The sequence below is a fragment of the Schistocerca nitens genome, chromosome 2 (genome assembly GCF_023898315.1).
Source record: "Schistocerca nitens isolate TAMUIC-IGC-003100 chromosome 2, iqSchNite1.1, whole genome shotgun sequence".
Classification (NCBI taxonomy): domain Eukaryota; kingdom Metazoa; phylum Arthropoda; class Insecta; order Orthoptera; family Acrididae; genus Schistocerca; species Schistocerca nitens.
The window spans coordinates 447,933,514-447,953,147 of NC_064615.1; the positions used below are offsets into that span (position 1 = coordinate 447,933,514).

At 46.9% G+C, this 19,634-nt stretch overlaps 1 protein-coding gene across 1 annotated transcript in view; it reads left to right on the forward strand.

Moving 5' to 3' along the window:
* Positions 1-19,634, forward strand: part of LOC126235078 (esterase E4-like) — a 317,082-nt gene that overhangs the window by 72,219 nt on the left and 225,229 nt on the right. Inside the window, exon 5 of the mRNA XM_049943812.1 lies at positions 15,586-15,726. Within this exon, the coding sequence (XP_049799769.1) occupies positions 15,586-15,726 (141 nt within the window). The remainder of the gene's footprint in view (positions 1-15,585; positions 15,727-19,634) is intronic.

Here is a 19,634-nt window from a genome sequence, read left to right on the forward strand (position 1 = left end):
TAGGAAGTAGGGCCACCTAGCGAATAATTGCCACAGATGCAAATGGTCACTTCTTTGAGGAGGAGCAACGAAGTAATAGCTCGAGAGGTCTATAAATACATATGTATCCTATAACATTCTTTTTTTGTACTTTTCTTAATGCTACCAATCAATAACATCATGACATCAAACTTGCAGGAGCAGAATCTTGTAACTGTCACATTTTTTGCAGGAAATTCACAATTTGGTAGGATAAAAATAAATGGGTTTAACTGTTTATGTGGATGTACTGTATGTATCTTTCTATTGTGCAAGCACTCTATGAGAGCTGCCCTGAATTATTTGTCAACGATGCCCTCTGGCTCTCAGCTAATAGCTGTAGGGCTCCACTGTTTTTAAGGAATCTGGGCTTTAGTGAGAGGATAAGGCACTGTAGTCAGAAGCAGACATACCCCAAATCTGAAACCTGGTAGTATTTCCTGTGTAAGTAGTAAATTAGGTATACAGGTGTACCACCAGAATAGCAAGCGTCGCATCAATGTAACGTTGGCATCTCATATGCATCACATACTGGCATAATGTTGCTTCAACACAAATAATTTAGTGCTCAAAGGTACCTGTATTACTTAACAACTGTGCACTGTTGCTCCCCTTCCGAGATCCTTGTCCTGTAGTGAAGGTTCAAATGGTTCAAATGGCTCTGAGCACTATGGGACTCAACTGCTGTGGTCATCAGTCCCCTAGAACTTAGAACTACTTAAACCTAACTAACCTAAGGACATCACACACATCCATGCCCGAGGCAGGATTCGAACCTGCGACCGTAGCAGTCGCACGGTTCCGGACTGCACGCCTAGAACCGCGAGACCACCGCGGCCGGCTGTAGTGAAGGGATAACACACTGTATCGGTTGGTGAGGTAAGATACTTTGACAGTATAAAACAATAATGTCATAGGATAGCCTGCCAGAAAAAAACCTTGGTGTCATTTTTTATGTGGGAGATGTTACCACCAAGCAAACATTAGGCGGAAGTTACCTCAGCATGTGCTCACCATAATCTATATAGGCATCCAGCAGTTTTCCGGTAACAAGATGATGTATAGAGCAATCAATAATGCAGATTTACCACAAATATTACACAGAACAATTACAAAACTTGCAATTCTGTGGAAATTTTTTCAGCTGGAGAGTTGTTCTTAAGCTTTCGAAACACGAGGGAAACATTCCACATGGGAAAAATACATCTAAAAACAAAGATGATGTGACTTACCGAACGAAAGTGCTGGCAGGTCGATAGACACACAAACAAACACAAACATACACACGAAATTCGAGTTTTCGCAACAAACGGTTGCTTCATCAGGAAAGAGGGAAGGAGAGGGAAAGACGAAAGGATGTGGGTTTTAAGGGAGAGGGTAAGGAGTCATTCCAATCCCGGGAGCAGAAAGACTTACCTTAGGGGGAAAAAAGGACAGGTATACACTCGCACACACACACATATCCATCCCTTAAGGTAACTTCCGCCTAATGTTTGCTTGGTGGTGACATCTCCCACATAAAAAATGACACCAAGGTTTTTTTCTGGCAGGCCATCCTATGACATTGGGATGGATATGTGTGTGTGCGTGTGTATACCTATACCTTAAGGTAACTTCCGCCTAATGTTTGCTTGGTGGTGACATCTCCCACATAAAAAATGACACCAAGGTTTTTTTCTGGCAGGCTATCCTATGTCATTGGGATGGATATGTGTGTGTGTGCGAGTGTATACCTATACCTGTCCTTTTTCCCCCTATGGTAAGTCTTTCCGCTCCCGGGATTGGAAGGACTCCTTACCCTCTCCCTTAAAACCCACATCCTTTCGTCTTTCCCTCTCCTTCCCTCTTTCCTGATGAGGCAACAGTTTGTTGCGAAAGCTTGAATTTCGTGTGTATGTTTGTGTTTGTTTGTGTGTCTATCGACCTGCCAGCACTTTCGTTCGGTAAGTCACATCATCTGTGTTTTTAGATATATTTTTCCCACGTGGAATGTTTCCCTCTATTATATTCATATCATTAATTTGAACCCAACAATTACGTTTGTTACTGTCACTGTTGCATTTCGAAATCTTTCCTGTCATCTTATTTTCTTTTTCTGTTTTTGCAAGTAGTTTCACTTTGTATTCACCTTCTCCTCTTTACCGAATCTACCGTACAATTTTATCCCGCCAATATATACTCAATAATACGTAACCCACTTCCAAACCGTAACAAAAAATTTTTTTCCGCTTTCAACACTACCGCTGCTACAAAATCCACCGTTTCCAGTTCACAAACAGTTCCTTTCATCTATTAAACAGAAATTTCGGCTAGTTCTAATAACTTTCGCTTTTTCTCCATTTCCGTCTTTCCCACATCAGTGATCTTTTGTAGCCGCTTCCCACAGGTTTTAACGTCATTATTTCTTCGTCAGACAATTGTTAGCCTCATTTTCACAATCTGCCACCACAAAACCACTACTTTTAATACATTTACACGCAGTTTTTTTCGAAATTTTCCCGAATTGCTCCACCCTTTAACGTGTTTTGGCAGCAACACAACCACATAACCTTTGTGCACATCGTTCTCTACCAACCCAAGTTCACCACAGGATCAACATATCCCAGCTATAACCAACACTTTTTCGCCTTTTTTCACACCAGATCTCCAGTTGCTTTCTAGTTCACCTTTATCTCTCACCATATACTTTTATTTTCATTTTCATTTCAGCCTCATGTTACACTTTCCACCTTCTAATACCATGTCACCCTCACAATATCCCCACAACGACCCCATTAAGTTTTATTTACATTCCCTCCGCAAACATGCCTTCGCCCTAGCCAGATTACACTCCCATATTTTATTTTCTCACGCTTGTCTGACATTTGGCATTACCCCCAAAGGCCTCACACTTAAAGTTCCCATTTCTGGCTGTAACCCTTCTTTCCATCAGTCCCTATACCAGTTCCAAACTGAACAATCCATTGCCCTCACCCACCTAATCCTTCACCTACACATCAACTCAGCCAATGAACACACCCGTCAACTCCTATCCTTAATAAAAGTCCTCAATCTTTCCTCTCCCACATCCACACCGGCTGTTCAGAGCATCCTCCTACAGGCTAACCGCAATTAGAACAGCATGCCACCCTCCACCTCAAAAAACTATCCAATCTCCTGGTTTCCCACCTCCGGCAAGGCAACTCACTCACCCTTCACAACCTTTCTAGCAAACCTCAACCTCCTCTCATTGCACACAGACCCAGTCTCTTTGGGATGGATGTGTGTGTGTGTGTGTGTGTGTGTGTGTGTGCGAGTGTATACCTGTCCTTTTTTCCCCCTAAGGTAAGTCTTTCCGCTCCCGGGATTGGAATGACTCCTTACCCTCTCTCTTAAAACCCACATCCTTTCGTCTTTCCCTCTCCGTCCCTGTTTCCTGATGAAGCAACCGTTTGTTGCGAAAGCTCGAATTTCGTGTGTATGTTTGTGTTTGTTTGTGTTTCTATCGACCTGCCAGCACTTTCGTTCGGTAAGTCACATCATCTTTGTTTATATATATACACTCCTGGAAATGGAAAAAAGAACACATTGACACCGGTGTGTCAGACCCACCATACTTGCTCCGGACACTGCGAGAGGGCTGTACAAGCAATGATCACACGCACGGCACAGCGGCCACACCAGGAACGCGGTGTTGGCCGTCGAATGGCGCTAGCTGCGCAGCATTTGTGCACCGCTGCCGTCAGTGTCAGCCAGTTTGCCGTGGCATACGGAGCTCCATCGCAGTCTTTAACACTGGTAGCATGCCGCGACAGCGTGGACGTGAACCGTATGTGCAGTTGACGGACTTTGAGCGAGGGCGTATAGTGGGCATGCGGGAGGCCGGGTGGACGTACCGCCGAATTGCTCAACACGTGGGGCGTGAGGTCTCCACAGTACATCGATGTTGTCGCCAGTGGTCGGCGGAAGGTGCACGTGCCCGTCGACCTGGGACCGGACCGCAGCGACGCACGGATGCACGCCAAGACCGTAGGATCCTACGCAGTGCCGTAGGGGACCGCACCGCCACTTCCCAGCAAATTAGGGACACTGTTGCTCCTGGGGTATCGGCGAGGACCATTCGCAACCGTCTCCATGAAGCTGGGCTACGGTCCCGCACACCGTTAGGCCGTCTTCCGCTCACGCCCCAACATCGTGCAGCCCGCCTCCAGTGGTGTCGCGACAGGCGTGAATGGAGGGACGAATGGAGACGTGTCGTCTTCAGCGATGAGAGTCGCTTCTGCCTTGGTGCCAATGATGGTCGTATGCGTGTTTGGCGCCGTGCAGGTGAGCGCCACAATCAGGACTGCATACGACCGAGGCACACAGGGCCAACACCCGGCATCATGGTGTGGGGAGCGATCTCCTACACTGGCCGTACACCACTGGTGATCATCGAGGGGACACTGAATAGTGCACTGTACATCCAAACCGTCATCGAACCCATCGTTCTACCATTCCTAGACCGGCAAGGGAACTTGCTGTTCCAACAGGACAATGCACGTCCGCATGTATCCCGTGCCACCCAACGTGCTCTAGAAGGTGTACGTCAACTACCCTGGCCAGCAAGATCTCCGGATCTGTCCCCCATTGAGCATGATTGGGACTGGGTGAAGCGTCGTCTCACGCGGTCTGCACGTCCAGCACGAACGCTGGTCCAACTGAGGCGCCAGGTGGAAATGGCATGGCAAGCCGTTCCACAGGACTACATCCAGCATCTCTACGATCGTCTCCATGGGAGAATAGCAGCCTGCATTGCTGCGAAAGGTGGATATACACTGTACTAGTGCCGACATTGTGCATGCTCTGTTGCCTGTGTCTATGTGCCTGTGGTTCTGTCAGTGTGATCATGTGATGTATCTGACCCCAGGAATGTGTCAATAAAGTTTCCCCTTCCTGGGACAATGAATTCACGGTGTTCTTATTTCAATTTCCAGGAGTGTAGAAAAGCCTCCAACCGATAATTTCTTTTTTAGACATTGCAGAACTGTATGCTCACGACGTACTGTATACTGTCTTGACGCATCTGGAACGTGGTCTGTGTTGTGGCAAGCATGTTGGTATACGAACAGAATCATATCTGCATGTCAGCCCACCAATGAACGTTAGGATCTCCAGTCTTTGGAAATTCCTGCCAAAGCTGTAAGTGTCAGCTTCTAGTGGTTAATACAGTGCACTCAGTAGTGAAGACCCCTAACGAAGAAGGCGAGAGAGAATTGTTTCAATATGCTCTAATAATAACTTTTTAACCTAGGCTTGTGAAATTAATACAAACACACAGACAATTCCTTTTAAAGCAGCATGATGTTGCCTATACATGGCTCTTCAGCACTTCTAATCAGCACATCTTTATGTTCAGTTAGTCAATCTGGTACACACACATGCAGACGGATGCTGTGGCTAATACAAGCCAGTCGGCCATCTCTCTACAATTTAGCGATATGTATACGAGTAGTGTTAGGTTTTTTTTTTCTATAGGGTCGCCTCTCGCTGTGGTTTATCATAATGTGAGCTGATTTCCACAGTGGAACAAATAAACTAAGGTTTGTATTCGCTCTCATAGATATACACTGAAGTGCCGAAGTAGCTGGTATAGGCATGCGTATTCAGATACAGAGATATGTAAGCAGGCAGAAAACGTCGCTGCGGTCAGAAACGCCCATATAAGACAACACATGCCTGGCGCAGTTGCTAGATCGGTTGCTGCTGTTACAATGGCGGGTTATCATGATTTAAGTGAGCTGTAACGTGATGTTATAGTCGGCGCACGAGCGATGGGACACAGCATCTCCGAGGAAGCGATGAAGTGGGGATTTATCCATATGACCATTTCACGAGTGTACCGTGAATATCAGGAATCCGGTAAAACATTAAATCTCCGACATCGCTGAGGCCGGAAAAAGATCCTGCAAGAACGGGACCAATGACGACAGAAGAGAATCGTTCAAAGTGACCGAAGTGCAACCTTTCAGCAAATCGCTGCAGATTTCAGTGCTGGGCCATCAACAAATGTCATCGTGCGAGCCGTTCAACGAAACATTATCGATATGGGCTTCAGGAGCCGAAGGGCCACTTGTGTACCGTTGATGACTGCACGACATCTCGTCGTGCTTTACATCTTGTCTGGGCCTGTCAACACCGACATTGGACTGTTGCCTGGAAACATGTTGCCTGGTGGGACGAGTCTCGTTTCAAATTGTATATAGCGGATGGACGTGTACGGGTGTGGAGACACCCTCATGAATCCATGGATCCTGCATGTCATCAGGGCACTGTTCAAGCCAGTGGAGGCTCTGTAATGGTGTAGGACGTGTGCAGCTGGAGTGATATATGACCCCTGATCTGTGTAGGTACGACTCTCACTGGTGACATGTACGTAAGCATCCTGTCTCATCACCTGCATCCATTCATTTCCATTGTGCATTCTAACGGATTTGGGCAGTTACAGTAGGACTATGAGGCACCCCACACGTGCAGAATTGCTACAGAGTGGCTCCAGGAACTCTCTTCTGAGTTTAAACACTTCCGCTACTCGCCAAACTTCCCAGACATGAGCATCATTGAGAGTAGCTGGGATGCCTTGCAACGTGCCGTTCAGAAGAGATCTCCACCCCGCCGCAATCTTGTGGATTTATGATAGCCCTGCAGGATTCAAGGTGTCAATTCCATCCAGCACTACTTGAGACATTAGTCGGGTCCATGCCACGTTGTGTGGCGGCACTTCTGTGTGCTCGCAGGAGCCCTACACGATACTGGGCAGGTGTACCAGTTTCTTTGGCTCTTCGGCGTATATGAAAGCTAGAAGAAGACAAGCATGAAATCGATTAACGGTGTGGTTGCGAAATAATGGCGATGCAATAAAAAAATAGAGTGGACACAAACACTTACCAGAAAAGAGGCAGTGTGCCAGCTCTCTAGTGACATCATGAAAACCTGGCTGCAACGTTGGTCCAACAACCCTCCAATCATTTATATTGACTCTTCACATTTTTGTTTTTTGTAAACGACTTTTACACAGAAAAAATATGATATATAAAATATTGTAGCTAGTGTACGTAGGACTCTGTATTTCGTTTTTAAAAAAAGAAAATTGTGTCTAAGGTCCTACGCAACACAGCTCAAAGCATTGTCACCAGGCTGCATTTACTAAGCAGAGGAAAGATAAACAATTTTCCTTCGCTAAAATAATTAATAAACGCATTATTTCAGCATCAAGCTTTTCTTGTGTCAAATCTCATCAATAGTTGTAGTTGGTGGCAGTTTGTTCATTATTGTACTCTATGCTCTAAATGCAACTGTATGCGCGTTTGTGAGAAAAAACTATAATGTTGCTATATATGAACACCCCTGAAGAAGAGGTTGACCACTGTGAAATAATTAACGCAACACTGAAACAGAAGGAATGATGGAGATTATGAATGTTATTTACCTGCCAGTTACCTACGACAGCAATCCAGCTCAGTCCTATTTGTTTGTAAACCGCAGTTCCTGAATACATTTTTCGTGCATGTTCAATACTGGAAGAAAGTTGAACTAACCTTTTCTTGTGCCTTGTGGTTTTTCTTTTCAGACCGAGTATATGTGACAGTTGTGGGACATGTATGACATCAGTGTTTTGTGGGAATGCGTGTCAGCTTTAGATCACACGCGAACACCTGTAGAAATGTGTGACAGAATCTGCGATAGATGTGCGGTCAAGTGTTACCGTTGGAGCAGCCTGTGCTCAGACTCCACAGCAATGGTGGAGCTGTGCCTGGAGCAGCCTAGGCCAAGTCCTCTGCATTCAGGTTCCACTGCAGGTGGCTGCACTCAGTTTTATGAAATGTATGACATCATTGTTTTTTGACCACTCACTTTCCACACAACTGTAGGAATGCTACAGCTCCCACTCATACCAGGATCACTGAAATGTGTACACACGATTCTGGAAAAACGCTTGACAATATCGTTTCTTCCTTTTTATACCAGAGTTACTTTTGTAGTGGGAAGAGGTACAAGGCACCATATGAAGACTCATCCGAGCTTGCCAAGTGATTTATTGTTTCCAACTACAGTGCCACGTTCCCCTTGGTCTGTGTCACCGGGCCCTGCAATGCTGAGGACGCCACCTTGCTGTCTGCGGAACGGCTTGGCGCGGAATGGCTGCCTCAGCGACCAGTGCATGCACTGCTGTGTGTCGCCTTGTACGGCCGCGATGACAGGATGCGCTGACAGTCGACTCAGCGGTCTTCGCCCCTACCGCCTCAGCGCCGCCCACTGCAAGGCGATCCACTGCACGCTTCTTTGCTGTCATGGTTCAGATCATGGGCGACAACAAGCACCTGCGATCCGACGTCCGAATCTGCGGCCCTCGCTTTGGGATGCCTCCAGCATGTGTTGGGAGTCAACAAGTCTGCCTGCAGTAGCGAGCCGTGGAGTGGCCCGTCGCTGGCTGGTTACAGACCCCGCGTCGGCCTCAGAGGGTCGAACCAGCGACCTACCGTGGACTGGAACGCTGGAGCCTGATCTGCTGCTGTTTGTAGCCGGTGGTGTGACACACCCCGCCATCCAGGAAAGCTGTCACTCTTCAACGCTTTGTTAGTGAACCGGCACCTATTTATACATGGCTGTGCGCCTCTGTTTTGCTAACGCACCACTAGGTTGCGCCAGTCGGCCCCTTCTGCCTGTAACTTGCGCCATGCAAACCGCTGCGTTTATTCTTTTCAGTGGTTCAACGGCCCTGTGGCCTCCATTCTACTTCGCAACCACTGGTGAGCGTAACTTACTGTCAAGAGCCCCGCGCCTGGCTGTAACTTGTGCGCTCAGAAATGTTGCACCGAGTCTAACTTTCCTATCTTAAACTGTGGTACCGCTACACTTTGCACACAGTCGTCAGAACACGTCACAGTTCTCAGTCACACCAGAATCAGCGACATATTTGCAGAAATAAATACCACGCAGCAATTTCCAGAGAAATACACTGCACGTGTCAGTATGCTAGCAACATTTCTCATGTGTTCCACAGAAAAATAATATTATTGTTGACCATTTCAGTGATAATCCCATGTGTTCATCTTGTATATACACTCCTGGAAATTGAAATAAGAACACCGTGAATTCATTGTCCCAGGAAGGGGAAACTTTATTGACACATTCCTGGGGTCAGATACATCACATGATCACACTGACAGAACCACAGGCACATAGACACAGACAACAGAGCATGCACAATGTCGGCACTAGTACAGTGTATATCCACCTTTCGCAGCAATGCAGGCTGCTATTCTCCCATGGAGACGATCGTAGAGATGCTGGATGTAGTCCTGTGGAACGGCTTGCCATGCCATTTCCACCTGGCGCCTCAGTTGGACCAGCGTTCGTGCTGGACGTGCAGACCGCGTGAGACGACGCTTCATCCAGTCCCAAACATGCTCAATGGGGGACAGATCCGGAGATCTTGCTGGCCAGGGTAGTTGACTTACACCTTCTAGAGCACGTTGGGTGGCACGGGATACATGCGGACGTGCATTGTCCTGTTGGAACAGCAAGTTCCCTTGCCGGTCTAGGAATGGTAGAACGATGGGTTCGATGACGGTTTGGATGTACCGTGCACTATTCAGTGTCCCCTCGACGATCACCAGTGGTGTACGGCCAGTGTAGGAGATCGCTCCCCACACCATGATGCCGGGTGTTGGCCCTGTGTGCCTCGGTCGTATGCAGTCCTGATTGTGGCGCTCACCTGCACGGCGCCAAACACGCATACGACCATCATTGGCACCAAGGCAGAAGCGCCTCTCATCGCTGAAGACGACACGCCTCCATTCGTCCCTCCATTCACGCCTGTCTCGACACCACTGGAGGCGGGCTGCACGATGTTGGGGCGTGAGCGGAAGACGGCCTAACGGTGTGCGGGACCGTAGCCCAGCTTCATGGAGACGGTTGCGAATGGTCCTCGCCGATACCCCAGGAGCAACAGTGTCCCTAATTTGCTGGGAAGTGGCGGTGCGGTCCCCTACGGCACTGCGTAGGATCCTACGGTCTTGGCGTGCATCCGTGCGTCGCTGCGGTCCGGTCCCAGGTCGACGGGCACGTGCACCTTCCGCCGACCACTGGCGACAACATCGATGTACTGTGGAGACCTCACGCCCCACGTGTTGAGCAATTCGGCGGTACGTCCACCCGGCCTCCCGCATGCCCACTATACGCCCTCGCTCAAAGTCCGTCAACTGCACGTACGGTTCACGTCCACGCTGTCGCGGCATGCTACCAGTGTTAAAGACTGCGATGGAGCTCCGTATGCCACGGCAAACTGGCTGACACTGACGGCGGCGGTGCACAAATGCTGCGCAGCTAGCGCCATTCGACGGCCAACACCGCGGTTCCTGGTGTGTCCGCTGTGCCGTGCGTGTGATCATTGCTTGTACAGCCCTCTCGCAGTGTCCGGAGCAAGTATGGTGGGTCTGACACACCGGTGTCAATGTGTTCTTTTTTCCATTTCCAGGAGTGTAGGAGGATGTCTAGATAGAGTGCTTATTGTACAACTGCATAGCTACAGGAGCACATTGACATGAATCATTCATTTGTACAGAAGGTTAATGCTATTGGTAATGGGGCAGTCTTCCTGAAACGCGTTGTACATTTTGCAGCTTTACCAACAGACGTGCATTTCCCTATGGTCGAGGCCAAAAGAGTTATTACAGCTTAGGGGCAGGCTATTATTGTAGAGCTGTTACAAAATAAAAGGTTTCTCTCTCACAACATTTCTCAAGAATGAGAGAGGAGGACTTGCAACTCTTAGATAATTGTCATGAATGGGAGTAATATGGTGGGACTGTGAATTAGATGCACATCTGGTCTTGCACCACTGAGTGAAAGCTTTTTCTCTATTCAAATTATTTACGCTTAAGAGTACTCATGCCATTACAAATATTGTTTTCTTTGCAATACACTGACGTGACAAAAGTCATAGACTATGGATGTTCACTTATACAGATAGTGGTAGTATCACATACACAAGGTATAAACGGGCATTGCATTAGCGAAGCAGTTATTTGTGCTCAGGTGATTGATGTAAAAGATATCCGACGTCATTATGGCTTCACAATTGGAATTAACAGACTTTGACAGTTGGAGCTAGATGCATGGGATATTTCATTTCAGAAATCGTTAGGGAATTCAGTATTCCTAGATCCACAGGGTCAAGAGTGTGCTAAAATTATCAAATCTGAGACTTCACCTCCCACCATGGACAACACAGTGGCCAACAGCTTTCACTTAACGACCGAGAGCAGCTGCTTATGCATAGAGATGTCTGTACTAACAGACAAGCAACACTCCGTGAAATCAGTGGGGGACATACACAACGAACATACCTGTTAGTACAGTGTGACGAAATTTGGTGTAAATGAGCTATGACAGCAGACAACTAAAGCAATTGCCTTTGCTGAAAGCACGACATCGCCTGCATCGTCTCTGCTGTTACCATATCGGTTGGACCCTAGATGACAGGGAAACCGTGGCCCAGTCAGATGAGTCCCAATTTGGTAAGATCTGATAGATGGGTTCGAGTATGGTGCAGACCCCACCATGGACCCACGCTGTCAACTATCACTGTGCAATTTGGTGGTGGCTCCAGAATGGTGTGGGCCGTGTTAACACGGAATGGAAGATCATTGCGCAGCCATTCACGGATTTCATGTTCCAAAACAACAATGGAATTTTTATGGATGACAATGCGCCATGCCACCAGGCCACAATCGTTTACAATTGGTTCGAAGATTCGAAGAACATTCTGGAAAATTCGAGTGAATGATTCTGCCACCCACATAGCCTGACATGAATCCCATCAAACATTTATGAGACATAGTCGAGATGTCAGTTTGTGCTCAAAATTCTGCACTGGTAACACTTTCGAAATTGTGGTTAACTATAGAGGCACCATGGATCAATATTTCTCCAGGGTACTAACACCAAGTCGCACTGTGCAAAAAAAATTAACGTCCATCACACCGATGTGAGAATGGTGGACTTCAGTTTGCAGATACTTTTTCAGTCCTGTAGCCCTACAGATGTTTTTTCAGCCATCCTGTGGCATGAGTCGGAAACCCTAGTTTGGCAACACCATCGGTGCCACCGGTGTACCTTTGATGGGCGTTTGATAAATGTCTCTGTACACGGACATGAATACACCGATGAGTATGAGGCGCAAGATGGGCAACATAGGCAATCCTATCGACGCAGCCTCTGCTGAGTGTCCATATACTGATGCTTTTTCACCTCGTGGACACATGATATATCTGAGAGGTGCTGTAAGTGTTGCCTAACCCCTCAGGCAAGTAGTCATGGTTGAATGCAAAGTCTCTGTACGGGGACATTTTTAAAGCGCTGAATGAAAGTGCGTGGGTCACATCAAGGGTGTTGCCAAAGTGGGAGGTGGGGGGGGGGGGGGGGGAGCCTAGTGAGACATTTTGCCATTTGATTCACGCTCGTGTCATTGTTGCACTCCCCTGTGATCATGCTCACAGGAAGGTGTCATACAGGAAGGCTCAAAAAGCAGAAAGATACCCTTTGCTGCTTAGTAACTTGCTACCAAATAACATAGTTCGATGAAACTAGAATCATACATATAAATAACTGCTACAGTATAGAGCAGAAGTTAATGGAAAGAAATAGGCAGTAAGAGTAACACAAATGACACTTCACAGGAAATATTTACACTGGAGTCACCGCAATTAATGATGGTCACCTGTAGATTTCAAGAGACGGGGCGTGGTTCTTACTAGGGTGTCTGATCACTACGGACGGCAATTCATGCTGCTGTGAAACGTGCTCCCACGCTGGCTACAAGACTGGTGGGGAGTCCTTGTGGCAGGGCTTTCCGTACTTCCACCAGCCCAGCTTAACAACTGCTGGATGGTCGTTGGTGCAGGTGGTCGCGCTGCACTACCTGTCCTCAACTCATCTAATACACGCTCGATGGCATTTAAGTCGGGGAAACAAACAGGCCAGTTCATTCGGCGAATATCTTCTCGTTTCAAGAGCTCCTCCACCTGGGCTGTTCGATGCGGTCGCGCATCGTCGTCCATAAAAATGAATTAAGGGCCGAATACATCCCCGAAAAGACGCACATGGGGAGAGAGTACAATGTAATAAGAACGTTGACCTGTGAGTGTACAATGTTCAAAGATCTGTAGGTCAGTACGCCCATGCGACATTATGTCTCCCCACACCCTAAAAATCTGACCAGCTAAACGACCACGATCGATGTTGTTCCTGGGTACATTACGTGTTCCCAGCATTTGCCATGTAAGGGTACATCCGAAATCGCTAATCAGATGATCTGCTCTCATCAGAGAAGAGCACGTGATCACAATCGCCATTGTTCGAGATTGACTGAATCTGCTCTCATCCCGGGAGAGCACGCTACCCCACTCTTCGTTGGTCCATTCCCTACGCTCTTGGCACCATCGTGAACAGTACCGCAGAAGTGGGGGAGTCAACGGAACACGACGTACTTGTCGTTGGGCAAACAGACCACCCAGCGTGGTCACCGTGCCACATTGGAGCTTGTCATCGTGCGCCTTTCAGTTCTGTTAAATATGGTTACAATTGCACCTGCTGTTTGATGTGGCTCCCTTCTATCCAGTTACGCAATGTGGCGATCATTTGCTGCTGCAGTTGATCGTGGCCGATCATCTCATCTCATTTCCGTCAGGCAGCAGTGACTACGTTCAGAAAACTCCCCACGCACGTGAAATAATGCTGTGAGCATTACCAGACTCCTGGCCTAGAGTCGTCACAATTCGTCCTCCTTCCAGTTTGTCGATGATTCTTCCCAGTGTGAAGTATCCAAATGTTGTCTACGGACTATGTTGTAATGAAGAACACCACCATAGTGCAGCGTAACTGGTCGCTAACTGATGCAGATTGTCTTTTCTCGGTTCTTCAACTGCCTCGAGTTTCGCGGTCAGCCCCATTTGACGCTATAGTCATGCTGGTTCAAATGGCTCTGAGCAGTATGGGACATAACATCTGAGGTCATCAGTCTTCTAAAACTTAGAACTACTTAAACCTAAGCAATGTAAGGAAATCACACACATCCATGCCCGAGGCAGGATTCGAACCTGCGACCGCAGCGGTCGCGCGGTTCCGGACTGAAGCGCCTAGAACCTATAGTCACGCCGAACTCACGCCATGTGACGATCTGTTTCCTATGCGCAACTGGGAGACATTTGGTAACATGTCCCTGCACTTAGATTCACTACCACTGAGTAAATGTTCAAATGTGTGTGAACTCTTATGGGACTTAACTGCTAAGGTCATCAGTCCCTAAGCTTACACACTACTTAACCTAAATTATCCTAAGGACAAACACACACACCCATGTATGCCAATAAATTGACATTCATTACTGAATATAACTAAGAAAATCAAATAATAAAATGAGAAAAAATATTTATGTGATTTCCCTAGAGCTATAACTCTACAGTAGCGTAATTCCTAGTTGCAGAGAAATAGATATGAATGTTTCAAGCGATTACTTGCCATTTCTCTTCCCATTCACATCTACATCTATACTCCGCAAGCCACCTCACGGTGTGTGGCGGAGGGTACCTTGAGGGTACCTTTTATTCCAGTCTCGTATTGTTCGTGGAAAGAAAGATTGTCGGTATGCCTCGGTGTGGGCTCTAATCTGTCTGATTATATCCTCATGGTCCTCGGTGAAGGTATGTTCTCGAAACTTCAACAAAAGCCCGTACCGAGCTACTGAGCGTCTCTCTTGCATAGTCTTCCACTGGAGTCTATCTATCATCTTCGTAACGCTTTCGCGATTACTAAATGATCCTGTAACGAAGCGCGCTGCTCTCCGTTGGATCTTCTCTATCTCTTCTATCAAACCTATCTGGTACGGATCCCACACTGGTGAGCAGTATTCAAGCAGTGGGCGAACAAGTGTACTGTAACCTACTTCCTTTGTTTTCGGACTGCATTTCCTTAGGATTCTTCCAATGAATCTCAGTCTGGCATCTGCTTTACCGACGATTAGTTTTGTATGGTCATTCCATTTTAGAACACGCGTTATGCGTACTCCCCGATAATTTATAGAATTAACTGCTTCCAGTTTCTGACCTGCTATATTGTAGCTAAATGATATGGGACCTTCCTTTCTATGTATTCGCAGCACATTACACTTGTCTACATTGATATTCAATTGCCTATCCCTGCACCATACGCCAATTCGTTGCAGATCCTGCTGCACTTCAGTACAATTTTCCATCGTTACAACCTCTGGATATACTACAGCATCATCCTCAAAAAGCCTCAGTGAAGTTTCGATGTTATCCACAATGTCTTTATACTTAACAGTATTGAATGAAAGTAAACTCGTACAGTGGGAAAGAAGAGATAAGAAGCAGAGTAACATTTCAAATGCGATGCAACTGAGAAGCTTTTGGGAAATCGTTACCAGATGGCGGGCCAGAGTGGTGTCGAGTTGAGATAAAAATCTCGCGACGCCTAGCTAGCGCGCCTGGCGTATTAAGCTGGGAGAGCCGCCCTGACTGGTGACAGATAACGAAACACAGGCGCCGCTCAGCGCCCTGCGCGGGTCAGTGGGCGGGTCGCGCTGCCCGCGCCTCCAGCAGTCGGCCGCCACCTGTCTGCCGAGGCCCCGACAGCCGCGTCTGCAGCATGGAGCAGCCGCCGCGCGCCGTGAGTCTCCTGCTTTGCCTCGCCACTTTACATTCTCTTGTGTCAACAATACTTCACGCATCCTACAGAAAAGTGATTTCAAGTTTTAAATAGATTATTGTTGTGCGTTTTTTCTGCTAAAACTGCTTCGTGTAGGAGTCCCGGCAAAAGTTACCATCAACGCAAATGTCTTTATCAATTTATTACTACACTACTGGCCATTAAAATTGCTTCACTACGAAGATGACGTGCTACAGACACGAAATTTGACCGACAGGAAGAAGATGCTGTGATATGCAAATGGTTAGCTTTTCAGAGCATTCACACAAGGTCGGCGCCGATTGCGACACCTACAACGTGCTGACATGAGGAAAGTTGCCAAACGATTTCTCATACACAAACAGTAGTTGACCGGCGTTCACTGGTTAAACGTTGTTGTGATGCCTCGTGTAAGGAGGAGAAAGCGTACCATCACATTTCCGACTTTGATAAAGGTCGGATTGTCGCCTATCGCGATTGCGGTTTATCGTATCGCGGCATTGCTGCTCGCGTTGGTCGATATCCAATGACTGTTAGCAGAATATGGAATCGGTGGGTTCAGAAGGGTAATACGGAACAACGTACTGGATCCCAACAGCCTCGTATAACTAGCAGTCGAGATGACAGGCATCTTATCCGCATGGCTGTAACGGATCGTGCAGCAACGTCTCGATCCCTGAGTCAACAGATGGGGACGTGTGCAAGACAACAACCATCTGCACGAACAGTTCGACGATGTTTGCAGCAGCATGAACTATCAACTCGGAGACAATGGCTGCGGTTACCCTTGACGCTGCAACAGAGACGGGAGCGCCTCCGATGGTGCACTCAACGACGAACCTGGGTGCACGAGTGGCAAAACGTCATTTTTTTGGATGAATCCAGGTTCTGTTTACAGCATCATGATGGTCGCATCCGTGTTTGGCGACATCGCGGTGACCGTACATTGGAAGCGTGTATTCGTCATCGCCATACTGGTGTAGCACCTGGCGTTATGGTATGGGGTGCCATTGGTTACACGTCTCGGTCACCTCTTGTTCGCATTGACGGCACTTTGAACAGTGTACGTTACATTTCAGATGTGTTAAGACCCATGGCTCTACCCTTCATTCGATCCCTGCGAAACCCTACATTTCAGCAAGATAATGCACGACCGCATGTTGCAGGCCCTGTACGGGCCTTTCTGGATACAGAAAATGTTCGACTGCTGCCCTGGCCAGCTCATTCTCCAGATCTCTCACCAATTGAAAACGTCTGGTCAATGGTGGCCGAGCAACTGTCTCGTCACAAAACGCCAGTCACTACTTTTGATGATCTGTAGTATCGTGTTGAAGCTGCATGGGCAGCTGTACCTGTACACGCCATCCAAGCTCTGTTTGACTCAATGGCCAGGCGTATCAGGGCCGTTTATTACGGCCAGAGGTGGTTGTTCTGGGTACTGATTTCTCAGGATGTATGCACACAAGTTGCGTGAAAATGCAATCACATGTCAGTTCTAGTATAATGTATTTGTCCAATGAATTCCTGTTTATCATCTGCATTTGTTCTTGGTGTAGTGGCCAGTAGTGTATACGTCGAAGACTTCATTAACTTCATTTTTCCGTTTTCCGTCGTTCTCCTTAGTTGCTTGGAAATTCGTAGATGTATGTCCCGTCTTTGCAACTAAATGCAAGGCAGGCACATACACACACACACACACACACACACACACACGCACGCAAAAGGAATGAACAAATAGCAAACCATACACACAACACAAACAAGAGAGGAAAAGTAAAAACACAGAGACAGTTGGCAACACTATATGCTGTAAACACACACGCGTTCAACACATTAAAAAGTTCCAATAAATGTGGGCGAAAAAACGCCATCTGCAGTATGGGACCTGAGTAAACATATCTCCGCGACCTCACACGTGGACTAGCAACATTGGTAATGATAGGTAACACCAAACGGTCTTTTAACTTCACGAAACGTTTCTTGCATAAGTTCTTCTGAGCTGAGAAACAAGAGAAAGGCATGAGTAAACGGAACGTAGTAACATACTTGTAATAACTACATAATGCCTTCATGACATAGGGTGTCTCGAACATTTTCGGTCAAATGAAACAGGTGACAGTTGTCCATAAACGATTATTTTCAGGTAGGAAACCATTGGTCAGAAGTGCATATTTATTGTGTTATGGACATGCACAGCGTACACAGCATAACAGCAGCACAGCTCATAGTAATTGTTCAGAGACGACCACCAGTCTCGAGTGTTCCTGCTAGATGTGCTGCCACTGTTCCTGTCGGTGAAAGGATGTTCTGTTAACGCAACGGTGCAACAGCCCACTTCGATGATAATGTAGGAGCAGCTAAACAACACGTGTCCTCACCTTTGGATAGTATTAAATCGATTGCTGGATCTCGCGTCTCTCGACTTTTTTCTCTCGAGTTAAGTTAAGACGTTGGAGTATCTACGAAAGCCCCGGTAGAAACGGATGAAGACCTGTTTGTTAGCATCCAAGCTGCCTGTCTCCTGTTACAACAGACAGCAGGGGTCTTTGAGAGAGAAACACGCCGTTGCCATGCATGCAATGAGACTGCCGGTCATCGCTTTGAACAATTACTGTGAGCTACGTTCTTGTTATACGATGTACGCTGGTTATCTACATGACACAATAAATATACATTTCCAACCATTAGTTCCGTATCTTAATATAATGGGTTGTGGACCTACTGTCACCCGTTTCAATTCGACGCAAAAGTTTAAGACGACCTGTGTTCAGTGGGTTTCGTAATTCTTCTTGCACACCTCTAGATGTTGCAGAGAGGACTTAGTAGATCAAGTTTTACGTGGGAACCCATGTCCTGAAAGGTTATCCAATGACGCTACAGAGCGTCAAAGTTACAGGCACCGGCGCCTCTTAATGTATGTATATACAGCGTGATCCCATGGTGATAACAGACTTTCACGATTGATGGAGACGTATAAGTGTATGAATTTGAGGTAAGGGTCCCTTTACCGGAAACGAACGAGTCGAAAGTTACAAATGAAAACCATTCTGATACCTCTGACAGTGCAATAATTGTACCGGTACTGTTGTGGCTAAGATTTTATGGTAGGAAAACAAGAAAATATGTCCAGTAAACATGGGTTGTAAAATGCATACCGTAAGAGCTATGAGGACTTGTTCGGTAGAGGAAATGTGTTTCACACTAGCGAAGAGAACCAAGTGCTCATAGCTCCTCAGCTATGGACTTTCCTAGCGGTCTACGGCGCCGCAGTCATGGACTGTGCGGCTGGTCCCGGCGGAGGTTCGAGTCCTCCCTCGGGCATGGGTGTGTGTGTTTGTCCTTAGGATAAATTAGATTAAGTATTGTGTAAGCTTAGGGACTGATGACCTTAGCAGTTAAGTCCCATAAGATTTCACACACATTTGAACATTTTGAAACTACGGATTTTAGAGCCTATGTTAACTAGGCATTTTGTTTTCTTTTCTTGGTCCCTACTATCGCCTCTGAAAGTTCCGCACCCTACATTCTTAGCAATAACAGTACTGGTACATGTATTCCACTGTCAGAGGTATGAGAATGATTTTCGCTTGTAACTTTCGACTCGTTCGTTTCCAACAGAGGGACGCTTACCTCAAACTGATACATTTATCCTTCTCCATCATACTTGAAATTTTTCTATGTCATCATGGATTCATTCTGTATATACATACATTTACAGGCGCCGGCGCCTATAACTTTGACGCTCTCTAGCGTGGTTGGATGGCGTTTCCGGACATGGTTCCTATGTAAAACGTGATTTAGTAAGTCCTCTCTGCAACCTCTAGAAGTGTGCAACAAGAATTGTGAAGCATCCTGCTTACAAAACACATGCATTACAGCCCACTGAAGAT